Below are 19,933 nucleotides of genomic sequence, written 5' to 3' on the forward strand. Positions count from 1 at the left end.
TGATTGAAATTTGTGCGTGTTTTTGAAATTGTTTCATCATCTCTATTTGAGAGATGAGAGCTGGTATGTCTAATCATTCGATAAGAGCTTTTACATCAATTGGCTCAAATTTTGGGTTTGGACCTTGAAATTTTTTAAATGTTTTGGACATTTGGGATCTAATCTTCTCACTATTTTTCACTTTTTGTTCCAAGATCTCTCTTTCTCGACCTAGTTTTTCCTCTAGTTTTTGTATTTGGAGCCCTGTTTCATCATAAAAAGTTTGACCGATATTGCCTTGTTCTTGGGTTGGATATAATTGTGATTGCCTTGGATTAAAATTTGATTGCATTGTCGATTGATACGTCAAAGTTTGTTGCATCATTGGTGCTTGGAACCTTGTTTCAATAGACATGTCACTATGCAATGTTTTTGGGATTTTTGATTTTAAAAGGATGATGTATGATATGCAACTAAATGCAACCTAAATAGATGAAAATGCAATCTATGGCAAGAATGCAACCTATGTTTTTTTTGTTTTTCAAGATTTGGACAAACTTTTTGGAATGCAAACCTAAAGACTCAACCTTGGGAAGTTGAAATGAAGCCAAGACCTTAAAGGACAAAGGACCAAATGACAATAGGACAAATTGACAATGTCTCACCTATATGCTTGGATACTAAGCTAGGTTTGACAAAAGTGATATTAATGAAAGGACAAATTTTAGACAAGGTCAAGACTCCCTAACAACAACTTAGGGTATCATCTAAAGTTTTGATTTTTTAAGTTTGACAAACCAATTTTTTGAGACTAAATGCAAGAAGGCAATGATTATGACAATGACTTAGGATATGACATGAAAATGATCTAAGGATATGATATGACAAGATGAAGCCAAGACAAGATGACAATACAATGATAAGGATATGCGAAGACCAATGACTTGGAATATGCAAAATGCAACCTAGACAAGACCTAATTTTAGCATGACAAGGATAATGCACGAATGTCACCTAAATGGAAATCTAGCTTGGATATGAGAATGAAATGCAAACTTAGGGAAATGATTTTGAACCTAAGTGAAAAATGAGGACGCTTGCAATGAAAAGGACTAAAATTAAGGGAGATGACAATATGTCCTAGGACCTAAGTTGGACTATGCAAAACCTAGCCTAAAGTGACATGAATTTTGAAACAAAGACATTCAATGTTTTGACAAGCCATGTTCAAATGTTGGATGAATACTTGGACAAATTTGGACTTTTGTTTGGATTTTGTTTTGAATTGAAGGTTGTTGATTTTGAAAACCCAAGTTGATTATGAGCACTTTTGAAAGTTTGTTTTTTATTTAACTTTTGACAATCACAGAAGACAAAATTTTTGTTTGACTTTGACTTGAGACAATCAATCACATTCACAACAAATCTTATGGCTAGCAAGGGAAATATCTATTGAATCCTCTAACCATAAAATACAACACTTAGTCGGATAGCTAGATGCTTGGTAGCATTGGCTCCCCCTTACAGTGCACTCACTTCTCGGGCATAACAAGCTTCGAGTTCAAGGGGCATCACTTCCCAAGAACTTGCTATCTCTAACTGAGGAGTACATGAGAGGTGTCTTCGGCATGTGCGTATCACAATGCTTGAGCCAACAGATAGAAGGATTTTGGCATCTAAAAACAAGAGATTCTAGTAAGGGCATCCGTTCGGGTGGGTATTGATCCAGCGAATAAATCGTCGCAATACCATTCCAGCACTCGTTGTCTACAACTTTCGTTGCATCCACAGCTATTTAGAGTGGTTCAGAAGAGCTTGGCTTTAGCCCATCACCACTTTGGGTCGTTCCCTCTCACCAATGCCTGTGCAAAGTGCCAGGCAAATCGAGAGGCAGGCCCGGTTCTAAGGGTTAAAACATGCAATCAAATTGAAAACAGACAAAGCATGCATGGTGTTCATTAACCTTTAAGAAATGAAATGTGCAACTACTTTAAAAAATCGCAAGCAAGATGTTTTAATGAGAGTCTTTGACCGTGTCCTGCATAAGATTTGTTAGTAGTTGCATTTTTAGTCTTCGTCACACGTAATGCCAAGATGCTGCACAGAGAATTAGTACCAAAGAAAAACCAAAATACAAGAAAGAGAATGAAAATAAACAAACTTGCAAGTAAAAACAACTAATTTTACCTTTGTTTCTGGCCTTACACAGGCGCAGAACCCATCAACACAGGTGCAGAACCCATCAACATAGGCACAGAACCCATCTACACAGGCGCAGAACCCATCAACACAGGCGCAGAAGTGCCCAGAAAGCTCCGAGTCGCCCTGTTTCTTGAGTTTTTCACCTGGAAACAGCTCAAAAGCACTCAAAACATGGTTAAGGGGCTAGTTCACGTCGAGTTCACGAAAATGTAGATCAGGAAATTGAAAATCATCAAAACAATAGCAATTAGGACAACCACAAAACCTAAAGCTGCTATGAAAACAATCCCAGTCCAATCAATGAAGACATAAAGACAAGATATTCAAATCAAATGAAATCAAAGCAAACCGACGCAGATATCTCCTTCATGTGGCTCCATTGTTCTTCTTTCACCTTCAAATTTGATGTGGATCTCACCTACAAGTGCAAAATTGCAAGTGGAAAGCAAGTTGTTGATGAAATTCGTAGCATAAGGTTACTCAAAAATGTGATTGATTGATTGATTGATTGATTCTGAAAATGTGATTGATTCTCTCCATTCATTGAAGAAAATCATCCAATTTATAGACAAATTGGAGAGAGGACAAGATTAGCATGAAGAGATTTGAAAGGAAATTCAAATCAAGAATGGCAAGATTATGACAAATGTATGACAATTCCTATGCAAGATGTATGACAAATTATGACAAGTTGCTATACAAGATGTATGACAAATTATGACAAGATTGAAATGCCATTCCCATGAAATTAGGGGAAATATTAGAAAAATTAAAGAAAATATGAGAAATAGAAATTAGGAATTAGGAGAAATTAGAAAATTAGAAAATTGAGGAAAAAGATGAAATAGAAATTAGGTGAATTAATTAATAGGTTTTCATCCATTAATTAATTCATGAAAGAGACCTAGGACTAAATAAATAGATTTATTTAACCCACAAAGAAGAAGAAAAGGATTAAATGAACAAATCATAAAACCCTAGAAATAAGAGGACAAGGAATTAGGTCAAGACAACAAGAAATTAATGTAGGTTTGATCATGATTCTGATTGACAAAGGATCAATGTTGATAAATGATTGAGATTGGTTGACAAAAATCAATGACAAATTGACCAAGATTGACAAGGAGATCAAATTGATAGGCGCCAATTGATGAGGAACAATGACTAATCGATCCAAATTGACACGATTGAAGAGGACAAGGATCGATGACGAATCGATTGCAAAATGATAAGATTGACAAGGACAAGGATCGACCAAAATCATGACTGAAGATTGCTATCGACAAGACCTAATTCGAAAGCGAGAAAAATGAGGAATGCAGAAGAAGGACTCAATGCTCGCAAATGATAAAGACCAAGTGCGCAACATAGGAGAAATGTTAATGCAACGCAAGAACCCTAAAATAAGGCAATGCGCAAATGTTAAAGTATGACTCCACAAGCATTGACCATTTTTAGATGTCTACAATTGCAAATACTAAAATAAATAATGGAAGGATATACCTCAAATCTACACTCCACAATTGATGAATGAAGAATATGCAGCCTTGAAGACCTCTAGAAATGCTTGAATGCTTTAATACTTGAATGCTTGATGCCTTGTGATTATATTTTTTGTTTTTATATCCTCTTGTTGTATGTTGTATATCAAAATGAGAGAGGAATTATTCCTTATATACTTACCTATTGGGAAAACATTTTAATTTTCTGACAAGGGTCGGCATGGAGAATACATTCCCTCCAACTCATTATGACCATTGTGAGGGGCCAAATTAAGGTCCTATTTGGAAGGAAAGGAACCATTCCCTAGTCCCAATGAGGACCATGGTGTCATGCCCTAGTCCTACCCCATTTTAGGAACAAGACCAAAGGGTCGTGCAAGGTGTAAAGTGTAAATAAGGCCTACTTTGCATGATATAAGTATAATTAGGTCTTAATTAAGCATTGAGGTACAAATACTAAGGTGAGGGCCCCAAATGTGAACTAAATTGTAGGGAGTACAATTTAGAATGCTACATTTATCTCCCACTTTAGCAGGAGTATGAGCCTATGCAAATACTCATGGTAAAAAAGATGAAAGATAGATAAAGAAGAGGAGCAATGAGGAGCAAAATCAGAAGGAGTATAAGACATCACTAATATTGAGGAACCAAGCTCCCAATCTTAGGATCTTAACTCACTCAAAAATATGCAAGGTCACACAAAAACCAAAAGGCAAACAAAAAGGCAAAAAGATAAACAAATAAAAAAGCTAAAAAGACACACAAGACATAAAAGACCAAAGACAAGACCTCAAGTCAACTAGTCGAAGAGACCTTGATATCAAAATGTCTCAGCCACTAATATCATTCTTGAAAAATGTCATCTCAAGAAAACAAGCAATCACATAAAAAAGCAAAGCATGCATCATCCATGAACCATCAATAGCAAAGCTATGAGTTCATGAGAAGAAAGAAAGAGGGAGCACAAATACATGCTACATGTGTTTTTCTAGGTGATCCATGAGAAGAATGATGAGAAAGGACATTGATACTTTCCCCTAGATGTTTTGTTCTAGGTGATCCATTTTGGGGAGAGTAGGAATAGTCTACTCACGATTTGCTAGTTCCACTCATCCTCATGCGTGTGTGCAAGTGATGCCTAGTTTCAAGTATATAGCACCTTGTATAAGATTTTGTTTTCTCATGTTTCAAGTGTGCATCAACCTGTTTAAGACATGTAATGTAAATACAAATTCCAAGGGGAAAATGTATGAATGCCAAGGGGCGAATATCTAGTTTTGGGACCATCTCGTTTAAGATTTTATTTTCTCTAGTTTTGAGAATGTGTAGCCCTGCTTAAGGTAGATACATGCCTGGTTTCAAGGACATGCCATGTAAGAGTTTTTTTTCTCTAATTTTGGTGATGTGTACCCCGTCTAAGATATATATCAAATGTTGTGTCTGGTTTCGAGCATGAAGCATCTCGTATAATAGTTTGTTTTCTCTGGTTTTGAGAATGAACACCACATTTAAGACATGCAAAAATGATGCAAAAATATGGTACAAGGAATAGGTCCTAACTAAGGAACACACATGTTCTTGCATGAAGGATAATTCCATTCCAAAAATGACATCAAGTTATGAAGAATGCAATCCATAAAGGAAATAGTAAAACCTTAGAGGAAAGATAATATCCTTGCCCCCCAAACATAGAGACAAGAATAAATATACATTTATGTTTCTCACTAAGTATGATTTCACTTGAAATTGTACCACCATGAATGAAAATGAGGCCCTAATCGGTAGACTAACAATGTCACATAGTGAGGAGCAGGTAAGTGCACAAAGATGGTGGTCAAAAAGGGGGGCATAAATGGACACTTTTTTTCTGAAATCGGGTGAACCTGAACTTGGAGGCAAAATTTGAAAGTCATCCACTCAAGATATGAAGATAATCAAACAACAAATATTGTAGTACTTTGAATCTAGTTTCCAAACTACTAAATTTTTTTAAAATTTGATAAGATTAAAGGGGTCAAATCCTTCACGCATGAAAAATAGACCCTGATTTTTTCAGAAAAACATAACATAGTGTCTGACGTGCACATCAAAAAATTAATATTTAGATTTAGTATTTTGACAAATCCTTTTGCAGAAAGATAGTTTAGAGTGAGAACTAGAAGATGTGTATTTTTTTGTAATTTTTTGTCAAGTATTTGTTTTTTTATGATTTTTCTGATAGAGCACATCCTTAAAATTAGGTACATGTTCGTGCACAAAGCATAAGTTGCACTAAAAAAATTGAAAAATGCAATTTTTTTTTTTAAATTGTAAAGAATCAAGTTCACTACAATAATATATAAAGTTTTTAAAATTTGGATAATTATATCAAAAGTTATTAAAAAAATGGTGCACATATGTCTGTGAGAACTATGGAGACACTGGTAAAAGAAATTCAATAATAATATGTTATTGTTGTTCAAATTTAAAAAAAATTATATGGTTAGAAAGCTCAGAAGATGGGTGAAAATATGGTGGAAATTTTAGAAATACCCACTTGATGATGTGTAAACCTGATGATGACAAAGTCGAGAAACCAAGTTGATAAAATAAAACATGCCAAAAAGAGGGAAATGGAGGGAAATCAAACTTCCAACCCGTAGCTTTGTCATCCAGGCCTATTTCCAAGCCTAAATAGACAAAAGCGCGTACGGGGTACCTATGGTATAAAAAGCACATACGAGGTACTTATGGTATAAGAAGCGCATACGTTTTAACTTTACTATAAAAAGCGTGTACGCACTATTTTTACTATAAAAAGTGCGTACGTGCTATTTTTACTATAAAAAGCGCATACGTGCTATTTTTACTATAAATAGCACGTACGGGCTAAGTTTGTTAAATTTTGGGAGTGTGTATAATATGCTATTGTATATATATAATATGTGTATATACATATAATATATAATTTATATATAATATTAAAAATAAAAAATATATAATATATATATATATATATGTATGTATATAATAATATATAATATATTAAATATAGATACACATGTGTGTGTGTATGTGTATTGTCTCCCTCTCTCCCCCTCTCAAGCGTGTACAAGGTGCCTCTCTCTCTCTCTCTCTCTCTCTCTCTCTCTCTCTCTCTCTCTCTCTCTCTCTCTCTCTCTCTCTCTCTCTCTCTCTCCCTTCTCCCTTCCTCTATACCCCATCTCTCTCTCTCTCTCTCTCTCTCTCTCTCTCTCTCTCTCTCTCTCTCTCTCTCTCTCTCTCTCTCTCTCTCTCTCTCTCTCTCCCTCTCTCTTCCTCTCCCTCCAATATATCTTCTTTTTATTTGCATATATATAAGGTGATAAGAAGATTGACAAGGTGGTCAGTTTTCTTTTTCTTTTTAAAGAAGATAGGATATAAAGTAGAACGTTTGAAGAAAATGAACGTATTGGTTTCTTTGGAACATGTGGATGTATAGGTTGGATAATATTTATGGGTCGTATGGTGTACTAAGGGGTCATATGGTGTATTATGACCCCTTAGGTGTTGTTATGGGTCATATGGTATTCTATGATCCTTTAGGACACCATATGACCCCTTAGGACTCCATATGGTGTCGTTATGGGTCATATGGTGTCCTAAAGGGTCATATGGTATTCTATGACCCCTTAGGATACCATATGATCCCTTACATGTCATTAGAGGTCATATTGTTTCCTAAGAGGTCATATGGTGTCCTATGACCCCTTAGGACACCATATGACCCCTTAACACACTATACAATCCATAACAACACCATATGGTGTCCTAAGGGGTCATAGGATGTCATATGACCCCTCAGGACACCATACAACCCATAACAAAACCATGTGGTGTCTTAAAGGGTCATTTGGTGTTTTATGACCCCTTAGGACACTATTTGGCGTCATTATAGGTCCTATGGTGTGCTAAGGGATCATATAGTGTCCTATGACCCCTTACAACACCATATGACCCCTTAGATGTTGTTAGGGGTCGTATTGTGTTCTAAGGACCTCATATGGTGTCCTATGAGCCACTAGGACACCATATGGTATCGTTATGTGTCTTATGTTGTCGTATGACCCCTAGGACACCTTATGACCACTTAGGACACCATATGGTGTCATTAGGGGTCATATGGTGTCCTAAGGGGTCATATGGTCTCCTACGACCCCTTAGGACTCCATATGGTGTGATTATGGATTGTATGGTGTCCTAAGAGGTCATATAGTGTTTTATGATCCCTTAGGACACCATTTGGTGTCATTATGGGTTGTATGGTGTGCTAAGGGCTCATATGGTGACTTATGACCCCTTAAGAGTCCATATGACCTCTTACATGTCGTTATGGGTCATATGGTGTCCTAACAGGTCATATGGTATTCTATGATCCCTTAGGACACCATATGATCCCTTAGAACTCCATATGGTGTCGTTATGGGTCGTATGGTGTCCTAAAGGGTCATATGGTATTCTATGACCTCTTAGGACACCATATGATCCCTTAGGTGTCATTAGAGGTCATATTGTTTCATAAGAGGTCATATGGTGTCTTATGACCCCTTAGGACACCATATGACCCCTTAAGACACCATACAACCCATAAAGACATCTTATGGTGTCTTAAGGGGTCATAGGATGCCATATGACCCCTCAAGATACCATACGACCCATAACAACACCATATGGTGCCCTAAAGGGTCATATGGTGTTCTATGACCCCTTAGGATACTATTTGGCATCATTATAGGTCCTATGGTGTTCTAATGGATCATACAGTGTCATATGACCCCTTAGGATACCATATGACCCCTTAGATGTTGTTAGGGGTTGTATTGTGTTCTAAGGGGCATATGGTGTCCTATGAGCCATTAGAATACCATATGGTATCATTATGTGTCTTATGTTGTCGTATGACCCCTAGGACACCTTATGACAACTTAGAAAACCATATGGTGTCATTAGGTGTCATATGGTGTCCTAAGGGGTCATATGGTCTCCTACGACCCCTTAGGACTCCATATGGTGTCATTATGGGTCGTATAGTGTCCTAAGAGGTCATATAGTGTTTTATGACCCCTTAGGAGACCATTTGGTGTCATTATGGGTTGTATGGTGTGCTAAGGGGTCATATGGTGTCTTATAACCCTTCAGGACTCCATATGACCTCTTACGTGTCGTTATGGGTCATATGGTGTTCTAACGGGTCATATGGTGTTCTATTATCCCTTAGGACACCATATGATCCCTTAGGACACCATATGATCCCTTAGGACTCCATATGGTGTCATTATGGGTCGTATGGTGTCCTAAAGGGTCATATGGTATTATATGACCTCCTAGGACATCATATGATCCCTTAGGATTCATTAGAGGTCATATTGTTTCCTAAGAGGTCATATGGTGTCCTATGACCCCTTAGGACACCATATGACCCCTTAAGACACCATACGACCCATAACAATATCATATGGTGTCCTAAGGGGTCATAGGATGCCATATGACCCCTCAGGATACCATACGACCCATAACACCACCATATGGTGCCCAAAAGGGTCATATGGTGTTCTATCCCCCCTTAGGACACTATTTGGCATCTTTATAGGTCCTATGGTATTCTAAGGGATCATATAGTGTCCTATGACCCCTTAGATGTTGTTAGGGGTCTATTGTGTTCTAAGGGTCATATGGTGTCCAATGACCCATTAGACACCATATGGTATCGTTATGTGTCTTATGGTGTTGTATGACCCCTAGGACGCCTTATGACCACTTAGGACACCATATGGTGTCATTAGGGGTCATATGGTGTCCTAAGGTGTCATATGGTCTCCTACAACCCCTTAGGACACTATTTGACCCCTTAAGACTCTATATGGTGTCCTAAGAGATCATATAGTGTTTTATGACCCCTTAGGATACCATTTGGTGTCATTATGAGTTGTATGGTGTGCTAAGGGGTCATATGGTGTCTTATGACCCCTTAGGACTCCATATGACCTCTTATGTGTCGTTATGGGTCATATGGTGTCCTATGACCCCTTAGGACACATGCATGGATCCCTAGGATACCATATGACCCTTGAGAATACCTTTTGACCCTAGAGAGGGAGAGAGGGGGAGGAGAGGGAAGCAATGGGAGAGAGAGATACACCTAAGAGAGGAGGAGAGTGACATAGAGAGATAGAGACTGAGAGGGAGAGACAAGAGATAAATGAGAGAGAGAGAGAGAGGGATTGGGAGAGAAAGAGAGAAACCTAAGAGGTGAAGGGAGGAAAGGTGAGAGAGAGAGAAAGAGAGGGTGAGAGAGATAGAGAGAGTTTGAGTGAGAGAGAGGAAGGGGTCGAAGGATATTACAAGAGACTAGAGAGAGGTGTGAAGAGAGGGAGATAGGGAGAGAGTGAGAAAGAGAGGTAATGAGAAAGGGAGAGAGGGAGGGAGAGGGGAGAGGGAGAGAATGAGAGAGAGACTTGAGAGAACGAGAGAGTGAGATAGAGAGAACGAGGATGTGTGTGTGTGAGAGAGAGAGAGAGAGAGAGAGAGAGAGAGAGACTTAAGTGAAAAATAGAAAGGGAGGTGGGTAGGTAGGGAGAGAGTGGGAAAGAGATACACTTGACAGAGGAGGAGAGTGAGATAGAGAGATAGATAGATAGATAGATAGAGAGAGAGAGAGAGAGAGAGAGAGAGAGAGAGAGAGAGAGAGATAAACTTGATAGAAGAGGAGAGATATTTGAGAGAGGGAGAGAAACTTGATAGAGATATTTGAGAGAGGGATATATGAAAGAGAGAAATAAAGTGAGGGAGATGAGAAAGAGTCGGGGAGATACCCGAGAGAGGGAAGAAAGTAGAGAGGGAGATTCCTAAGAGACAAAAAGGTAGGGGTTAAGGAAGAGAGAGGGGGAATGTAGGGAGGAGATGAGAGACATAATGTTGATATGAGCATGCTGATTACTGAAATTTGACTAAGTCTGAAATTTATATGTATATATCCTACTGAAAAACCTAATGGAATGATAAGTGAATTGCATTTTATTGACAGAGAGAACCGCATACGCAGTTAGTATGCTTTAAACCGCGTACGCGGTTAGTATTCTTTAAACCGCTTACACGGTTAGTATGTTTTAAACCACGCACACGGTTTAGCTTTGGTTAGGCTTGGAAAAATAAGCCTAAACACGTACGGGGTTCTTTAAATTTGAAATACCTCATACACGTTTTGGTGTTTTTCATGTGTTTTTTTTGTTGTGCCCACTTTTCTGACCACCATCTTTGTGCACTTACCCGAGCAACATAATAGGAACTTGAATGTTATTTAAAATGATTATGAGAAATATCCCATTTATTGTCAAATGTTATTTTATGATTCCTGAATCAATATAATGTTGTATTTTTGTTTTCAAAGCTTCACACTCATTAGTAGGATGGCCATGAATTTGATGATACTTGCAAAAAGAAGAATTTTCAAGATGTTGTAGACCTATGCTTCCTTATTCTTTTAGACCAAAGAAGAGAGAATAAATTGGCATGAAAAATATTAGACAAAACATTATCTTGTTGTAATACAATATTGAAATGAGAAGATGTGAATTCACTAGACAATGGAGGACGCGATGTTGACAAAGGAAGAGGTTGGAAACCTAGCTTTTCATTACAAAACTGTGATTCCTCATGACTTTCAAGACTTTGTTGCACACATCCTAAAACTTATCCATTGCATCCATGTGTAGGATCAAGAGAGGGTTCATTCTTAGGTGGAATTGGATTAAAGTTTAAAGAGGCCCAATCAAGTTTCAGATGTGTGTTAGGAGAAAAATATTGATTCTCCAATTCATTCAACTTAGATTTTCTACAAAAAAAGGATGTGGAAACTAATGAACCCCAACAATCCTCCAAGAGTTCTTCTTTAGGAGCTTCTTTAGTAGGAAATGGTGCATTTTTTTGAATTGGAGAGAGAATTATAGGAACTAACAAAACCTATTGTGCTTCAATTCGTATGTTTTTTGCATTACTATATGTGTAAGGCACTGCATGATAATCAAGAACAATCTTAGGGTTCTCAGCAATGTGAATGGCATTGATTTGATCTTTGTTAGGTTATTCTTTTTTGGGAGAGAAAGCATTGGAAACATTACAATGATGATAAATGGTATCATCCTCTTTCTCTAAAGTATAATCATGAGTAAGACAATCTTTAGGAAAGGGACCATCATATATCATTAATGCTTCATCTCTAGGGGGGAGATCATGAAAAGAAGGTTATGTATTGCTAGGAAAAGTAGCTACAATATCATCCTCTTGCACCAAATAATCCTTATGGGGGAGGTACATTTTAGGAGAAGGATAAACAACATTCTCCAAAGATTCATCTTTAGGAGGGATATCTTTGAAAGAAGTGTCTATATTCCCTTTTTGCACCAATGTGCCCTCATTGGTAGTACCAATTTTAGGAGAGGGTAGGTCATATCTATGAATGAAAGGGAGAACTAAGTTATGATCATATGCATGAAAGGGAACATCATGAACATATTTAATGTAACTTGAAATTGAACTAGCAAAATAAGATAATAACTCCATATGAACTTATGATCAAATGCTTGAATACTTGAATGCTTGAATACTTGAACGCTTAATGCCTTGTGATTAATATTTTCACCATTATATTCTCTTTTTGTATGTTGTATATCAAAATGAGAGGGGAAGTCCTCCTTATATACTTACCTATTGGGAAAATATTTTAATTTTCCCACAAGGGCCGACATGGAGAACACATTCCCTCCAACTCAATATGACCATTGTGAGGGGCCAAATGGGGGTCCTATTTGGGAGGACCAAGGCGCCACGCCCTAGTCCCAATGAAGACCATGGTGCCACGCCCTGGTCCTACCCCATTTTAGGATAAGGTTGATTATCTTGAATAAAAGCTAAAGTTTATTAATAAAATTTGAAAAATATAATACATTGCCAGTAGAAGAAAGGTAATATGTCAAGATTATATATTTTTTTATTTGAGATAAATAACTATGATTAAAGCTTGCATCTCATTAAAATGGTTGTGTTTTCAATACATGCAGCAATTAAGATTTTATATTTTAATTATTGATATAAAAAAAATTAATCTAGACATTACAATTTTAGGTTTTTAATGAAATGATTAGTTTACACTATCTTAAAATTCAAAACATATATGTCATTAAATTTAGTTATTCAAGTTAAAAAATTAGATTGGTGTTGGTCACTTTCTTTGTAAAAATGGGATATAGCTTTGAATTTTCAATCATAGATGAAATCATGTTTTATTGATGTATTCATATGACATGCTCAGCCCTAAAATAAAACAAAGACATCTAATTAGTGAATTCATCGCCCATATTTGGTGGTTTCTCTTTTGTATTTTGTGGAACCTCATTACATATCTAGTGTTTTGGGAAAAACCTTATGTCTAGAATCATATGGTTTTAATAATGATAATTTTATCGTAGCGGTTCTAATGTGTGTTGGAATTTGCATAATGTTTGTGTGTAATTTATTAGTAGATATGAATTCAATTGTCATTGTGTGATTTTTTATATTTCAATAATTATAAGAGTGTGTCATGACACATCGATAACTTATAGTTTATCCTCATTCTTTCTATTAAAAGAAGTAAATGTACAAAAATATCTATCAAAATAATCCTTAGAAATATAAGTATCATTCTCATTTGAAGAATACTGTAAGATTCAAAGCAGAAAATTAAAATTAAGAGTACTCTTTTTTGTTTATGATTACTTTTATAAATCAACATAATGCTATTAAAGTAATGTGGCAGTCTTTTTACTTGGAAAAAATAATTGTTTCAATTATATTTGTGTTAGATAGCTTGTATATACTGCCGCAGTTCTGATATCAGTAGATTTTCCAATTTTACAAACTATCAATGAATTCCCTAAGCATGCCAGATGAATGGGGGAACAAAAATGTCCGAAACAAGAATACTCAAATTAATAAAAAATTTGCATAAGTAGTTCAGTATTGAGATTTATCTAGGTCATCGAAGTAAGGGTGTTGCATTGCCTCCTTGGCTGATATTCTCTTCGCTGGATCATAATCCAACATATTCTGCGAAAAGGCAGAGACGGATTCCATAATATACAGTTAAAGCTATGAGAGAAACTAATGCAAACTAAGTAAAAAAAATATTTGAGGGTACAAAGGAAGATTGCAAATTAAGTATACTTACAGACAACAAATCTACACCACTCGGTTCCATATCTGGAACAACCAAGCTTAACTTCTGAGGTTTCCACTCAGGATAAGAATGCCAATTCCTGGACTTGCTCACCCCTGGCCACATATCTTCAGTAGGAGTCCCGAGTTGCCTATTGCAAATAAAAATTAACTTATAATTGTTAGCGTAGAAATGCATTCAAAGTATTTATGTTGTACATACTAAATTTTGATTTGTTAAGGTCGTTTATCTGAAATCACACTAATAAATACATCTTATTGAAAAACTTAGTGTGATTCATTTGAACCACCTAAATAAATCAAAAGTATTATATTTAAACCAAAATCGGAAAACATTTTTTTTCTAAAATATCAAATCTGAAATTTCCATGAAATACCTAAAAATGCAAAGAAGTTGGCCTATTTCTGAATCTCCTCTGAATAAAGGAGTCATGCGAGACATTTCAGCTGGACAATCAAGGATTATTTTAGATCCAATTCATGATATGTATAGAAAGAATAATGGTTACTAGAACTAAGGTCTCATGGTATAATTACAAACAAGAATATACAAAATCTTACCAAATATACAACCAAGTGACCAGATGTCAACAGGTATGGAATACTGAACAACCCCCAAGAGAACTTCAGGAGCCCTGTACCAAAGGGTCATTACCTGACGAAGAACAAACCAACTAATATTGTCAAAGAAAATTCTTGTAAAATACTGCTATTTAAAATGATAAGGCTCTAGATTACAATATGTAGATACCTGAATCTAAAATGTGATGAGTTTAGGGCCAAGAAGGTAGGCAAACTATAAGATTTTTTTCTATATGTGGGGTTGTGGTGATTCCCCTTACAAATTTAAATTGCAATTTCCATGAAGGCATTCACTCTGATGTTTAATTTAATGGAGAGAACTTTTCTTTCTCAGAGAATGTTATAAATCATGGAGGTACAGTTTCATAAAATAATAGTAATTCTTCAAAAAAATCATGATGGAATAATGAGCTTGTTATGCAGAACTATCTATAAATTAAGAAGAAAATCGGCATGTGTATAGAGGAATAGATAAACTTTCTAAACATTATGCAACTATTTAGATTTGTTACTCATAACTTAATTAGTAGTTCTATAGCGAGTTACCATCAATAATGAATTAATAATGTAAAATATGATATTTATAATAAATTAATCTCTAATCATTTGGTCATTACCCTAAAACCTTAGTTCTTCAGAAGCTTTAATAAATATATAAGCCTTAAATAAAACGGTTTGTACTAGGCTAGGTGTTAGCAAGCAGGACGTTTAGGTAGGATTGTGTTCAGCCAAATCTGTTATTGAATTGGACTTGAGTTGGAATTCATGCCTTCTCAAGAAGATAGCTTGTTAATGTATGCTTTGTTTAGTACAAGTTCAGTTGAACCTTCTGTATATAAAGTAATGAATGATACAGTATAGATTGATGATATGAAGGATGTGACAGTTACTTCTTGAAATCATTAAAGTCAATCTTGTATGTAAATGATCTTATTTACATGGGTATGAGACAACTCTTATGAATAAGATTCATGTAAAAATAAAACAGAAATTTGAAATGTTAGATTTGAGACTCGTGCTTGGTGTGAAAGTGCAACAAATGAAGAAAACATGTAACTGATTTCTTGAAGAATTTTAAAATAACAACATGCACAACAATGGCAACCCTTGATGAGAAATTAATCAAAGAAGATGTAATTTTCAAGATGTAATGAAACAAGTTAGAACTCACCCCATCGATCATTTAGAGGGAGATTAAAGATGATGATCTGTGATAGATGATAGCTTTTTTAATAGCCCATGCAACTGCAGCTTGCATGCTGCACTGTTTAATTGTTTTAGTTTTCTGATTTTTTGTTTTTAATTTCATTATCCTTTTTCATGTTATCGTGTGGAGCTGAGGAAGATTAGGCACCTCTTCTGGAGGACGGTCCCTAGTCTTGGGGTAGGGCATTTCTTGGCATGAAAATCTGGTATCTGTGAAATAAGGACTGAATTGGTGACCAAGTGCAGGGCCTGAGTTAGCATATATACCTTCCCAAGAAATATGTTAGCATTGTATGCACTGCCTATCTAAATGCTATAAATTATAATTGTAATACAAATCTATTTATGTGTAAATTACAGTATATTGAATTTTCGGAAGTTCAAGTTGTAAATAGGAAAGGTTAAAAAAGAAGATTAATACCGCAGAGTTTATCATGCTATCACTGTCATATACTTGTTTCGTAGTGAGAATTTCTAAGAATTCTAGCTTGTGCTCAGTGTCCTAATAGGCAAGACAAGCATTTCCAAACCCACCTTAACAGCTACATTATCTGAACTTCCAACCTTAAGGATAGGATGATCTTCCTCTTAACCCAAACCAATCTCTTAATTACAGCCTTCAAATGTTTAACTTTATCTTGGAGAGACTCTTCAAGTGCAGCTTGACACTTCTAGTTCTATTGGTGAATTGTAATATTTCTTTTAATGGTGGAGAGTTGCCATATGCAAAACATAATTATTATAATGTTTGTTGTTACTTTGATAAACACACATGTGATATAAAAAAATTAATGAGGCTTAGGCTTAAAAAAATTATTAGTCCTACCCTAGTCAACAAAGGAAATCAGCAATTTATATAAAATAGAGATGCAAACATAAAAAGCATGTATAAGATAGGTTTGTGAAACATTACATTATGAGTCAAGGCGCCAACAGGCAGAAAGAATGACCTCCCCAATCCGAAGTCTGCAAGTTTAAGTAAACCCCTTGTTTTATCCACCAAAATATTTTGAGGCTTCAAATCCCTGTACACCAAATTTCTTCATCACTTATTTGAAAAAATAAAATAAAAATTGACCCACAAAACAATGTGTTAGACAAATGGAAGCACCTATGAATTACACCATGACCATGGCAGTAAGAAACTCCCTTGAACAACTGGTACATGAAGCTCTGCAGCACAATAACTGATTAATAAGGATGGGAGGTGGGGAAACCAAGACAGAATCAAATACCAGTAATAAGACCAAGGAGCCTGCAGCGAATATAGATAATCTAAATAAAATAACATAATTCACTTCAAGGGTTTCCTTAGTTCTTTTAGGCACCTTAAAACACAAGACTATACCCAAGATTAATATATTAAGGCAGAGCCAAAAACATAAGATTGTACTCATCAAAGAAAGTATGAAGGATACCATTGTATGATATATACTGAAATCGTTTCACTTGAATCAAACACAAAACTTGGTCTCCACCATATGCCACAAACTTCAATTTTTTATTAGCAAAAGTTAAGACGCTATTTCATAGAGTGAAAAACATACCTTGATAAGCATCTGAGGCATTTTTGTCTTGGATAACTTATCAATGTAATCCCTGAGATCACAGTCCACGTATTCAAATATTAAACACACGAAGAGCCTTCCGTCATTGCACTTCAAGTGTTTAACATCAAGTAACCTGCACAAAAGCTTTAATAAGAAAAAGAATGCATGGAATGTATACATATACAAAGAAAGTTGGCATTGAGATAAAATGTCTTCCTTACCTTACAATATTAAGATTCTGAGATAACATCCTCAGAAGGGATATCTCACGGAGGGTAGTAGCGGCAATTCCATCTTCATCACGCTCAAGCTTAGCTTTCTTAATGGCCACAATCTGCCCTGTATTTTTTACCTTGGCTTTGTACACCTTACCATAAGTTCCATTTCCTATTGTGTCGAATATCTCATAATCATCCATTTCCTTTCACCAAACTAGAAGAACAAAATTTGAAGAAACTTAAAAATAAAAACCAGACCCAAAACTAATTTGGAGTGGATTGATTTACCCAAATTTCGAAAAATGAATGAAATCGAAATCCAGAGTAGTAATTTATACTGGAGTGATTTGTCTAAACAGAGAGACTAAGAAATAGGAATCGGTATCGTTTACAAAGCCGACAAGTCTGTATTTATATGTGTAAAGGAAAATCAGATTTTCCTTGGGGGTTGATATAGGTTAAACCAATAAGATATATTAAGTATACATTAATATAGATTTAATTGGCGATAGTTTTGGATTAGGGTTTTTCAGAATTAAACATAAATGTATAGAAAGTGAATAAGAAAATATTATTTTTGTTTTTTAATTAATTCTTTTGTTTTGATAATGGATCATGTAGTATGATCTCAAATGTTATGATGAAAAATATCTCATAGTTCAAATCAGAAATGGAAAATAATAATATTATGAATTGTAGAAATTATATGTCTTAAAAAATATATATAAATATATTTAATATGATGATTGAAGAATGTATGTTTTTTATAAGTGTTTTAGACTTTTATTGTTTTTTTTCTCTTGAGAATATTGACCTTTATCATAATGAATTATCATAGATCCTATGTAGAGTTTATGTCTTGTTTGAGGTTGACTTTGTCAACCTTGGTCTAGTATTGATTGTGGATTTGTTCTCTATTTAGATATGATCTTGCTTGGTGCGAGGCTCTTGTTCTATTGCTCATCTAATAAGTCTCCATCAACTTTACTCTTTTCTAATATCTAAGGTTGGTGATATTTATAAATAAATTAAAGGGATTATTGTTGTGCTGGAAGGAGGCACGTTCTCATATATTAACCATTAGAAAATTAAAGCACAATATCAAAGATAACAAGCACATGTTTTAGAACGATGTCTTAAATTTCTTACTCCTTTTAATACACCAAACCTAATTGTGGAAATTTAGATTTGGGTTCAAACTCTATGATATGTGGAAATTCAAAACTTTATCATACTTTTATAAAAGAAATTGCCAACACATATACAGTTTCAACATGAACTACTAAAAAATGTCATGTGTGTTTTGAATTGTAAAATGATATAAATTAATAAAATGTAGAACTTTTAATATAGTTTACACTTTTTTAAATTAGATCTTATATTTTAATAAAAGAAAAAATATAGTTTTAATTGCTAAAAATATTGAAAAAAGTGTGGTCAATGGAGCATTACAAAAAATAACAACGTTTTTTTCTACTTGAATAAAATGAAAATATAGTGCATGGAGGAAAAATAATGATTTGCAATTAGTATTTATAAATTTTTAAGTCAAATTTACTCCAATATCAAGATTTTGATGGGAGGTCAGCTTTTGTCTTATTGTTGTACAATTGTGTGTGTGTGTGAATATATGTATACATATGCATATACATATACATATACAAATATATATACATATATATTCTCTACTCTAGTGCACCATAGATTTTTTAATTTCTTAAATTTTTTATTTTTTTTAATTTTCTCATCAACTTCATATTTGATGATAATAACTTAGTTTCAATAAATTTAAAACTTATAATTAAAATGTTTGGAAATGCAGTCCTTAGCCTAGAAATGCAAACTAGGGATTTATTCATTCACCATTTCCAATGGTGTATCATTTCATTAAGGAACAATCAATTAGGCGTAGCTTCAAATCCTCTAGGAGGATGAGCACTTTAGTTAACTATTCCTCTTTTTTATTTGATATGATTGGATAAAGATGATAAATGATGTAAAATTGACAATATTCAGCATTAATGGATAGATACAGAATTGAAAGTCAAATCAAGACTACACATCTAGATATGAGATACAAAGAAGAACTTGTCACTAAAATACGGAGCTAAAAGTGTCAGATTATGGAGATAGGCACCCTAGTATTGCAGTTGTCTTTATCAGCTAAGGCTTCAGATTTTAGATCAATATGCCCTCTAGATCACTCTCTCCAAAATTCAACCAAAAAGTTTCAAACTATGAAGCTAGTTGGCATAGCTCTAGGGTTTTCACCTATTCAAAGTTTAAAATTGTGTGCCTCAGCCTAGTATGTGCAATTCTGTCACTTTTGGTAGTCAAATTAGTAACCTGCATATAGAGAGAGAGGGAAAATGTTGTGCTACATAATGTTTTTCCTAATTCAAATCCCATGTTGGTGTTTCTACCTCTCTAAATCAATTTTGGATGAAAGAAAGCTTACCCCTAG

At 35.0% G+C, this 19,933-nt stretch overlaps 1 protein-coding gene across 3 annotated transcripts; it reads right to left on the reverse strand.

Annotated features, from left to right (window-relative positions):
- Positions 1-13,691: 13,691 nt before the first annotated feature.
- LOC131068922 (cyclin-dependent kinase B1-1-like) lies at positions 13,692-17,669 on the reverse strand. 3 transcript variants are annotated; one of them, XM_058004203.2, is made up of 8 exons: positions 17,473-17,669; positions 17,249-17,384; positions 16,813-16,874; positions 16,615-16,726; positions 14,475-14,568; positions 14,291-14,360; positions 13,906-14,044; positions 13,692-13,784 (listed from the first exon to the last, which is right to left on the reverse strand). In XM_058004203.2, exons 1-8 carry the CDS (start codon positions 17,667-17,669, stop codon positions 13,692-13,694), a joined length of 903 nt encoding a protein of 300 aa, XP_057860186.2. The 3 variants fall into 3 exon arrangements, with proteins under 3 accessions (XP_057860186.2, XP_059065131.1, XP_057860187.2); XM_059209148.1 differs by having other exon boundaries at positions 16,813-16,888; positions 17,245-17,384; XM_058004204.2 differs by lacking the exon at positions 17,249-17,384 and having other exon boundaries at positions 16,813-16,872; positions 17,500-17,669.
- Between the last annotated feature and the right edge of the window lie 2,264 nt (positions 17,670-19,933).

Source organism: Cryptomeria japonica, chromosome 7 (assembly GCF_030272615.1).
Source record: "Cryptomeria japonica chromosome 7, Sugi_1.0, whole genome shotgun sequence".
Classification (NCBI taxonomy): Eukaryota; Viridiplantae; Streptophyta; class Pinopsida; order Cupressales; family Cupressaceae; genus Cryptomeria; species Cryptomeria japonica.

Bases quoted from the DNA above. Each gene is read 5' to 3' on its own strand.
- LOC131068922 (XM_059209148.1), bottom strand. From the start codon at position 17,669: ATGGATGATTATGAGATATTCGACACAATAGGAAATGGAACTTATGGT. The intron at 17,385-17,472 runs GTAAGGAAGACA...GCTTTTGTGCAG, and splicing joins CAGAATCTTAATATTGTAAG to GTTACTTGATGTTAAACACT. The intron at 16,727-16,812 runs GTGCTTCCATTT...TTTGGTGTACAG, and splicing joins GGTCATGGTGTAATTCATAG to GGATTTGAAGCCTCAAAATA.